The 10746-nt window shown below is 46.1% G+C and overlaps 1 protein-coding gene across 3 annotated transcripts; it reads right to left on the bottom strand.

The window, feature by feature from the left end:
• Positions 1-4170: 4170 nt before the first annotated feature.
• KCNJ15 (potassium inwardly rectifying channel subfamily J member 15) lies at positions 4171-10444 on the bottom strand. Of its 3 annotated transcripts, none has more exons than XM_054627878.2 (2): positions 10308-10444; positions 4171-6314 (listed from the first exon to the last, which is right to left on the bottom strand). In XM_054627878.2, exons 1-2 carry the CDS (start codon positions 10442-10444, stop codon positions 5168-5170), a joined length of 1284 nt encoding a protein of 427 aa, XP_054483853.1. In that variant the 3' UTR covers positions 4171-5167. The 3 variants fall into 3 exon arrangements, with proteins under 3 accessions (XP_054483853.1, XP_054483854.1, XP_077030801.1); XM_054627879.2 differs by having other exon boundaries at positions 10329-10444; XM_077174686.1 differs by lacking the exon at positions 10308-10444 and adding an exon at positions 6679-6746.
• Between the last annotated feature and the right edge of the window lie 302 nt (positions 10445-10746).

Below are 10746 nucleotides of genomic sequence, written 5' to 3'. Positions count from 1 at the left end.
ATAGGATAGGATAGGATAGGATAGGATAGGATAGGATAGGATAGGATAGGATAGGATAGGATTCTTTAATATAATATAGTATTATAAAGAAATAAATTAGCCTTCTGATTGGATTCTGGTGTGAGCTGTTTTGGCTCATTGGCCAATCAGTGCCAAGCTGTGTCAGGACTCTGGAAAGAGTCACGAGATTTCATTATTATCTTTTTAGCATTCAGTATCTTTTCTGTATTCTTTAGTATAGTATAGTATTCTTTAATATAATATAGTATAATAAAGTAATAAGTTAGCCTCTGAGGACGTGGAGTCAGATGCATCATGCCTTCCTTCATCGGGGCACCCTGATTTTACAACATCTGTGTGTACAAGAGCATGAATGTGTTTAAAAAGGAAAAATGTTGGGAGGAGATGCAAAAAGCCCCTGCAAGCTGTGCTGCTGGTGGAATTCCCTTCCCTCTGTGCTGACACAGGACAAAGCAGCCTTGAATGGGAATGTGTGACATCCTGGAAATGCTCCTGTACCTTTGTACAGAGGTACAGGATGTCCAGGCAGCACCTTTGGCACTGAAAGGGCCCTGTTCTGGTAATCTCATATTTGCAGAGAATTTCTGCTGGAGGCTGAGCAGCCAAGGCAGGGGAAAATTCCTTTATTCACATTATCCCAGCACCAGGTTTATTCACATAATCCCAGCACGAGGATTATTCACATTACTCACATAATCCCAGCACCAGGATTATTCACATTACTCACATAATCCCAGCACCAGGAGGGTGAGCAGGACACAGCCAAGCAGGACAAAAACAATGGATAAGCAAGAGCTGGAGCACACACTGAGCTTTTTTTAAACTCCTCCCCATCATGGGTTTGTCAGAGTCATCACAGAGTCTTACCTGTTCCCTCAGGAGCTCAGGCTGTCATCAGGCTGACACTGAACAAACACACTCTGAAGGCATCAGGAACATTTGCTCAAATACAGTTCTTGCATTCACTTTTCCCAAGGCTTTGAGTCATTTCAGCAAATCTGGGAGTGGATTTTTGGTTTTTTTGGTTTTTTTTTTAACCTGGCATCCTTTGGAAGTAGCAGATTTTCAGTCACATGGATGTGTGTAAGTGTGTTTGGGGTTTTTTTTCTCTCTGTTTTCCCATCCCCTCCCCCAGTATATTTTACACCTAATGGCTATTTTGCCTCCTAATTCCAGTCAGAAAATTAAAAAAACACGTCTTTACTGTCAAATCCTTGGCTTCCCACAGGCATTGTCATGCCTTTGGAAGATGGAGTGAAACATTAGTGAGGGATGCTGGGTTTGACTCTGGCACACTCATCTTCTGCAACGAAGCAACAGAAGTGAAACTGTGCTCATTCAATCACATACCTACAGAGAAAAAATAAATAAATTTTAAAAAATAAAAAGGGGACAATGAATTATTGAAGCCAAAGCAAATAGTTCAGAGACAGTCCATGAGGTGAAATAAGTTCTCAATTATTTGTGGGCTCCAAAGTCCAAACAATAAAGCTACTCTAAAAATGTTCTGCTCACTGATAGCTCATAAATAAAAGAAATGCAAGTATGTCATATTCCACAGTAAATTTTTAAAAAAGTAAATAACTGGATTTTTTAAAAGTCTGACTTTTAAATAGTGTCTGGAATGGAGAATTTACTTTTTACACACATTCATGCTCTTGTTCACACAGGGCAATGGGATTCCACTGCTTTCTTTAGACCCTGAAATTTGAAATTCAGAGTCAACAGTCCTTGCTCATGGGTGAGGCAGCTTTGGGATGCTCACCAAAGTTTTGCTTTTTGGCTCCACATCCTGTTCCTTCTCAGGCAAGGTAAATTCCCAGAGCTGAGGAGGTGAGGAGCAGTGAGAGGTGGTGGTTTGCTGCTGGTTCCTATCAGATCCACGTGTCCTGACATTTTCCCACTGCTGCTGATCATCCTGCTCCATTGCTGCCCTGCTGGGCTTGAAAAGGGAACTGTAAGTTACACCTGCACAAGAGCAGGAGGGAAAACATCAGCTCATTCCAGAGCAAGGCTGCTTTCTCAAGCTGAAGCCAATAAATATTATTTTTGTGCATGTATATAACTCTAGTGTGCAGTCTCTCACTGGCTAGTGAAGATTTCTCTTGATTTTGTAAAAGATTTCCAGTGTTTTCACAAAATTATCAACATTGGAAGAGACCTTGAAATCATCCAGCCCCACCAGCATCACCCCAATCCCTGTTCCTAAGGGCCACACCCAGACTCCTCCTGAGCACTCCCACTGACAGTGACTCCAAACCTCCCTGGGCAGCTCAGCCCAAGGCCTGACCACTGTTTCTCTGACTTTTTATTCAGTCTCCAACCTGAGCCTCCCATGGAGGAGTTTAAGGCCTTTTTCTCTCATTTCTTCCCTTGGGACACAGCAGCAGAGCCCGACCCCCCTCACTGCCCCTCCCGGCAGGAGTTGTAGAGAAACAACTTTATTCTTTCTTTTTCTAATGTAACAGCTCTTTCTTCTCCCTTCCCTTCCCTTCCCTTCCCTTCCCTTCCCTTCCCTTCCCTTCCCTTCCCTTCCCTTCCCTTCCCTTCCCTTCCCTTCCCTTCCCTTCCCTTCCCTTCCCTTCCCTTCCCTTCCCCTTGTAGACCCCAAATCCCAGAGAAAACCATTTTTGTGGTTCTTTTTTCTTTCTTTTCAAAGCTTTTGCTCTAAGATGCTTTTTCCTTCCAGGATAATCTGATGACTGGAACACAGTGACTGAACTTTGGGACTGGTGTACAAAGGGATCAGGTCACCATCAGATGATTCTGGAGAAGAACCAGCTCATTTGCTGTTGGTGAAGCTGTTTTATAGTCAATACACAGCTGTGGCAATCATTTTAGGAATGACCTGAGTCCTTATCTGGATAAAAAAATAATAGGGGTGCTTGTTTGATTATCAAATCATGGGTATTAGGGCTTGGCAGATGAAGAGTTAAAACACCTGTGCCCTTTCATCCCAAAGCATCTTTGAGCTGCAGGACACAAACCTCAGATCAATGAAGTGACTGCAAAAGTTCTTGGAGCGCACACAATTTATGTGTGTGAAACAAGAAATCAGGAAAAGTGATGGAAAATTTGAAATAAATGATCTATAATTTAAACACTTACATCCCCCATATGGGGCTGCAATCCTGTGTTATCACCCAGCATAAAACAACCTGGAAATTCTTTCCACAAATGCCAGACAGATCCTCCCTACAGTGGTTTGAGAGAATTTGTTCACTCTGTAGTGGGTAGAGGAACTCTGTGGATGAAGTGAAGTTTATCTTTTCAAACAGGTACCTGGATGTTGCCCAGGCTGCCCAGAGAAGCTGTGGCTGCCCCTGGATCCCTGGAAGAGGCCAAGGCCAGCTTGGATGGGGCTTGGAGCAACCTGGGACAGTGGAAGATGATCATTTCCAACCCAAACCATTCCATGATTCTGTGTATGTTTTCCCCCCACAGGAGAGCTAAAAATTCACATAAATGAGCAGTTTAAATGTCTCATGCCCCTCCTCACCACCACCACCCTGCCCCACTCACAGACACCCCACAGGCCAATGCAGTGTGTGCTCCTTCATCCCGACGTCCATCCCTGGTGCCACCTCTGTGCTCAGCCTGCTGGATTTATTTGCTTTATAGGACATTGTGTGGCAGGCTGCAGCACTGCAGTCCACCAGGCCACACAGTGCCAGGAAGCTCAGCACAGTACTGGTAAATTAAAATAAGTGCAATGATGCCAAAAGTCACAGAAACACAGAGGGCTTGGGGTTGAAAAGGACCTTAAAGATCATCTGGTTCCAACCCCCCCATCTTCTCATCATTGTCAGCCTTGGTGGCTCTCAGGCCAGACCCATTTAAAGCAGCTTTTCCTTGCCAAAGCTTTAGAGGAGCAGAATCTCTAGAACTCAGAGAGCTGCCAAAGTGAGCTCTTTCTTTCAAAGTCAGAAATAATTTCAAATTCCCATTAAAAAAGCCTCTCTAACAGAGATGCTATGTGGACACCACTGGTTTGTCACCTGTCCTCTGGCCACTGCAGTGACCTGCAGAATTCCCAGGGCTCTGTGCCAGAGCCAAATGTCTCCCTCAAGCACCCAGCTTTGCAACAGCTCTGGGGTACTTCACCTTCTCCCCCGTGCCACAAAGAGATCAGGAGCTGCTCAAATTAAATTCATTTATTAATGGAATGGTTTTAGTAGACCAAAATTGATTTGGATGAAAGGAATGCTTGTCCTTTATGGCTGCCAGAAAAAGTAAATATTGTCTACAGACATTACACAGCTTTCTTTTAACCAAAATTAAATACGGTCCGGAGCAAAGCAAGCAATCTGTAGAATTGTATTGTTATATGCTGCTGTTACAAACTATTTACATTGGATGAAAACCAGGTGTCTCAAAGCCAGCTACAACCCTAGTTGATTACTGTTGTGATCCTGTGTGTGTCCTGCCCTCATCTCCCCTTTGTGCTATCAGATATAAATCAGGAATTAGCAAGGTTAAGAAAAGTGAGTGATCCCAAAACAATCACAGAACGAGCTCTGAGCAGCAGAGACAGAGAGTGAGTGTTCCTCCCCACCACCCAGCACTGCTCTGTCACATTCCTTCCAGATTTAAGAAGGAGTTTAACCCCTCCCTGCAGCTCTTCCCACATCCAACCATCTGTCTCTTCGATCAACTTACTTTCAGTGCCAGGAATCCCCACGCAGGTGATCCCTGGTAGGAGAATTTACATTTTAAAGGTACACATTTCAAAGGAGCCCGTTTTCCTCTAGCAGTGCTGTGTGCTGCCCCTGCATGTTCACAGTAAAACCACATCAAATAAATATTTGAGGGAATCAGCACAGTGAGTCCAGTTTCACTTTCCAAACGGAAAGCGGCGTGTCTGCTTTCAGTGGTGGCATCAGGCAGAGGTTTAACACAAACCCAGTTTTGCTAAGTCACAATGGGGAACAAAGAAATCCTGCCAAATTACAAAACACTTGATTAACTACTCAGCCAAAGGGGTCGATTTACTGTACACCAAAGCTATTTGCTGAAATAGGACTGAAAAGGAAATAATCCTGAAAAGGGCTTCACTTCTGGTTTCACAGCAGACATACAGCACAGAAAGTATGTTCTTTTTTCAGTTTGCAGAAAAAGGATTATTCAGAATAGTTTGTCCATCCAATCAAACATTACTCTGCTGTAACAACATTGTTCTCAGTTCCCTCTCTCTTTGGTCCTCCTGCCTGTATTTCTCCTCCAGCTTTTGCTTTTCAGAGTCCACACTGTAAAAAGTAGAATCTGTGCTCCTCCTGATCTTCTCAAACTGACTGAAATCCGCCACGTACTTTCCATTTGGGGAGAGGGAAACCACGGGCACAAACTCGTAGCCCCAGTGGATCTCCTCGGGGACGTAGGAAGTCCTGCTCTGGCAGACAGCACTGGTGGACTCCACTGTGGCATTCAGGAGCACCACGAGCTCAAAGTCCTTCTCCTTGAGGTTTTGAGGGGTGAGGTCTCTCAGAGGGCTGCTTTCATCCAAAATGTGGTAGAAGGTTAAAGGCAGAATGAGAAATGGACTCTCCGAAGAGGAGTCGACGTTGAATTTGACACTGGCTTGGTTCAGCAGAATCCTCTCCCCTTCTTTGGTTTCGTAGGTCTGAAGAAGCTTCCCAGAGAGCTGACACTGTATCAGGAGGCTCTTCCTCATGTTTGCCACTCTGATCACCAGGCAAAGCTCCCCGTTGTGTTTGGTGATGACAGCACAGTGGCTGAATTTAATGGTCTCTGCCCTTTTCTTCGGCCTGGCGATCTTGGCCAGGAAGGTACCTGTGATGAAGATCTCAATCAGGGTGGTGATGACCAGCTGGGCCACAAGCAGGAAAATGGCATGGGGACACTCCTCGGTGATGAAACGAAATCCATAGCCAATGGTTGTCTGGGACTCCAGGGAGAAGAGGAACGCCCCAGTCAGGGAATCCACGTTCTTCACGCACGGCTCCCGCTTCGGGGAGAACTTGTTCATCTCCAGGTCGCCGTGAAGGAAGGCGATGGCGTAGTAGATCACCCCAAAGAGGAACCAGGTCATGACGAAAGTAGCAGCAAACAGGGTGAGCTTGTACCTCCACTTCATGTCGATGACCGTGGTCCACAGGTCCTGCAGGTAGAGCAGGTAGATGCCGTCGACTTTGTCGATCCTGACGTTGCTGTGGCCGCTCTTGGACATGACGCGCGGTTTGTGCGCCTTGAGCATGGCGCCGTCGATGCCGCCGTTGACCAGAGCCACGCGGGACATGTTGATCTTCGTGGGCTCCATCCTCACTGCTTCAGTCCTGGGGAGACAAGAAAACAAAGAAAACTGCTGCTTAATGAAGCCAGAGCCCACGCTGAGGAGTATTTGAAAATGTTGATGGAGAGGAGCACAAGCATCATCTAAACACGGCAGCAGTGAATAAAAACAGCTGGAATATAAAGTTACCACCGTACAGTATCTGACATCACAAATAATTTGATATTCTTTTTTTTTTTTTCCAGGAAAAAAAAAATCATTCTTTGATTCTTTGATTCTGGCGCCTGCCAAGTACGGAGAAGTAGGTTTCTTTTATGATAGCCTGCAAAAGAAATTTGTCAAAGCTGAAATTTTATATCAGTACTTTATTTCTGTAAAAGGCATTAAATATATTTTTTTTTCCTTACGTTTCTCTAGAGAAGAGGCTCTTTTTGATTAGTGAGCAGGTTTTCTTTAATGCCCTGAAGAGAGACATCTGATCAGAATTAAAGTCGCTGGGCTCAGAACGCAGATCCAGCTCACCACCTCTGTCCCTTCCTGCGACAGAGGCAGAATGAGCCAGACCAGCTTTCACTGGGAACAATTAACTTCCACAAGTGATTTACTCAGTCGGATCTGGCTCTTTGTGACGGACCTACAACCAACCTAGAGGGAAACAAAGCAGACCTGAGCACATCAAAGGCGAGGTCTGCAATATTTACACCTGGGTGCAACACTCTGAAGCTGTCTGCACTGGACAGCACTCCCACATTTTAAGCTGAGGGAAGAAAAAAAAAATTAAAAAAAAAAGAAAGTAATTCACAAAATCAGCATTCTAAACGTGGGCCCTGACCTGCACGAACCCAGCAATCATTGGAGCACCCGACTCCTGGGTTTGTTTACTGGGCACCAGGCTGGATGGAGAGGGAGAGTGCGGGCACCGGGGCTGGGCAGAGCCCCCGGGGCAAGGCAGAGCCCTGCCCGTGCCAGCTGGAGGAGGCAGGAGCAGGATCCTGCTCACAGGACCAGACAGAGATTACGTAGAGCAAGGACAGTGCATGTTATAGTCGTTCCCAACAACAAAACTTCCTGCTGACAAAAGCAACAAAGAAAAAAAACATCCCATGCATCCTTTGTGCTTTGGCAGGTCTCACAAAAAGGCATTGTTTTGTCCCATTGTTTTCCTCAAAAAGAGCCTCCGAGTCAGTGATTAGTTTTTGCCAACTGCTGGGAAAAAAAAATGAAAAGAAAAAAAAAAATAATGTCTTCCTTATAGCTACTTAAAAGAATTTTGCAGGAAGTACAAGATATATTTGTGGGACACACATGTGCCAGCCCAGGACATCAGCATAATTGCTCACTGAAGTACTTTTCCTGTTATGTCAATTAAGGAGAATTTTTGTTTGTGACTGTACTCATCACACTCTTGCAGGTTTTCTGGGAAAGGGTAATTAAACTTAGCCCTCATTAACAACTGCAGCTCATTCCAGTTTTGGTTTAATCACCAACATTTCTCTTCCACAGCCCTGAACCATTGCCATAGATACATATTTATGTAAGAAAGGAGTGCATCCACGATCCCAGTAGGAGATTCCTTATGTGACAGTCAAATCAACACACAGAGCGCAGCATGTCCGGATAATAAACAGGAAAAAACCTTCAAGTGATCTGAAAAAGAACAACGGGAGGAAATGTGGGGGCTGGGAAGGACTGTACATGCAACTGCTCCTCAGGCCAGCCCAAAGCCAGCACTGCTGCCAGGGGGAGGCAAATATGTGCAGCCTCTAAAGGGAAACCTTTCAGCAAGTGCATGTTCCTTAGGGAAGAGGCTCCATTCCCCCACACCAAGCCTCTCCCTGGACAGGACATGGATTTAAAACCTGCCCAAAAGTCTATTCCCCCACACCAAGCCTCTCCCTGGACAGGACATGGGTTTAAAACCTGCCCAAAAGTCTATTCCCCCACACCAAGCCTCTCCCTGGACAGGACATTGATTTAAAACCTGCCCAAAGTCTGTTCTGAAATCAGCACACCTCTCCCTCTCAAGCACACTTCCCCTTAGACTTCACCTGCACAGTCAGGATGAGATTCCCTGCTGTACCAGGAGGTATTTGGGATCTCTGCCCCAGGGTTGTCCCCACCCCCAGCTCAGCCCACCTGGACAGCTGCTCCTGAGAGCAATTCCCAGGGCTGACAGCTCCTCCTCCCCTGGAGGTCACAGGGATGGGAACAGCCAGGGCTCCACCATCCCTCCTTGGAGCTCTGGCTGGTGGGTTTGGGCTGGAGGGGCAGGGACAGGGCTCCCAGGCTGTCTGAAGGTCAGAGTCACCTGTGCAAGGGCAGGGATGGCCCAAGGGCACTCAGGTCTCCACACTCCCCATGGCTCTGCCATGCCCAGGAGACCCAGATCCTACCCCAGGGGTTGGTTTTTGTGTGGGATGCAGTGGGAATAACAACAGTTACAGAATCATGGAATGGTTTGGGTTGGAATGGAGCTTAAAACCACCCAGTGCCACCCCTGCCATGGCAGGGACACCTTCCACTGTGCCAGGCTGCTCCAAGCCCCAATGTCCAACCTGGCCTTGGGCACTGCCAGGGATCCAGCACAGCCTCCCTGGAAAACCTGTGCCAGGGCCTGCCCACCCTCCCAAGGAAGGAAAAGATTCCTTGCCCTCTCTCTGCTCTGCCCTGGAATAGGTTGTTCCCTGTCCCAGAGCCCCAAATGAAAAGAATCCTGAAACTGCAGCATCCTCCCACATTTCCAGACCTGCTGAAGGACAGCGCCACAGACACAGCACCAAAATGTCACAGCAGAAGAAGAGTTCCCCCCAAAAGATGGGAGGGAGGAAGGAATTTTCAAGGTACAGTCTCTTCCCTGGTCTGCACCAACAGAGCTGTAAATTTGCCATTTCAGGTTTTAAGCTAAAAAGAGAAGTTTTGGTGCAGCCCTGTCCAAGCCTGGCACGCTCCAGGCTGCTCCAGCTCCCAGCCAAGGCTGCTCCTCACTGTCCATCTCCCTGTCCCATGTGTAATATTGATCCCACATGTGGCATAGGGGGAAATTTTGGAGTCTGCTATAGGTGAATGAGGCTTTTTCAGAGCTCCCTCATCACGTTTTGTGTCCTCCCCTGATTTGTGACAAAGTTACTCAGCTTTACATCCACTTCCTGAAATGGATCCCAGCCAAATCCTGGTGCTTTTTTGGTGGCAGGGTATTTTTTGTGTTGATTTGCTTCCTAATTTATTTTTTTTCTCTCACATCACTCTTTCCTGCGTGATCCTGAATTCCTCTAGTGCTCTTTTCCTCCCCAGGGAAATTGCTCTTGGTTTCCTTTCCCTGCAGAAATACTTCCCTTCTCTGCCACAGTGACATGAGAAGAGAGGATCTGTCACGCTGCCTCCCTTATCAGTGGCAGCAGCCAGCAGCAATCACTTGGGGAAAGAAACTCTGATGAAACCATCAGGAGAAAAAAGAAAAAAAGGGCTTCAGATGAGGATTCTCTCCTGCCCCCACTTCCCCACTGCTTCCTGAGTGAAGTGACCACTATAAGATCCCAAAATAAATTATTTATGGCTGTCTCTATGTGTAAAAAACCACATTATAGCACCTGCATTGTTATTTCCCATCTGATAGAGGCACCTCACACGCTCTGCCCTGAAAATCAACCCCAGCCAAAATACTTTGGTTTGTTTGGTTTATGCTCACTCTAAATCACAAAGCACATCTACCACAGTGAGTTAATATGAGCAAACAAGCTTAAATAATAAGAGTAATATACATTTTTAAATTAAAAGAACAACTTCTGTCTGTTCCCTCACTGATTTTACACCGATAAATTACTTTTTATTGCTGTAAATCAAAGTGGAGCTGCAAATAAAACTGAGCTGAAGCAGAGTTAAGGTAACACACTTCAAGAGGGAAGAAAATTAAATTGTCTCAGGCTTGTCCAGCATTCTAAATTTGAATTACCTCCTCTCCTCACCAGCCCTTTTGGAGCAGCCAGAGGAGCCTCCAAGTCCAGCGCAGACAAAGCCAATAAAACACAGAGCTACATACCAAGCCACCAAGCATGAATACCTTGACCTTAAGGTAATTCCAGCAGCCAGGGGTGTAAGCAGCACACTGCCACTGCTTCCAGGGAGCACATTATCAGGGAGCCAGCCTGCACACACGCAAAAATGTTCCTCTTGCATGGAGCCAGCTTTGCTTGTGCAAGATCTCTCTTGGCAGACACAAGTGATTAAAAGCCTACAGGAGCATGACTTGTTCGAAGGGCCTCAGCTGTTTTCCTCTTTTTTTTTTTTTTTAATTTTTTTTTCTTTCCCCCTCAATCAGATGTGGCTTTGCCACTGGAGCAAATCCTCACGCATGCTTCGCTGCCACTCCGAGACGGGGGCAGAACTTGAGCTGTTTTTTCAAGCAGCACAAAAAAAAAAAACCATTAGCAGGCTTGGCAAGGAGAAAATGAAAAGCCAGGGGTGAGGAAAGAAAACAT

The sequence above is a fragment of the Agelaius phoeniceus genome, chromosome 2 (genome assembly GCF_051311805.1).
Source record: "Agelaius phoeniceus isolate bAgePho1 chromosome 2, bAgePho1.hap1, whole genome shotgun sequence".
Lineage (NCBI taxonomy): Eukaryota > Metazoa > Chordata > Aves > Passeriformes > Icteridae > Agelaius > Agelaius phoeniceus.
This window is presented reverse-complemented; position numbering and strand designations above follow the sequence as displayed.

Excerpts from the sequence above, each read along its gene's own strand:
- KCNJ15 (XM_054627878.2), bottom strand. The coding sequence starts at position 10,444 with ATGCAAGAGGAACATTTTTGCGTGTGTGCAGGCTGGCTCCCTGATAAT. Across the intron at positions 6,315-10,307 it reads TATTCATGCTTGGTGGCTTG|GACTGAAGCAGTGAGGATGG; the intron begins GTATGTAGCTCT and ends TTGTCTCCCCAG.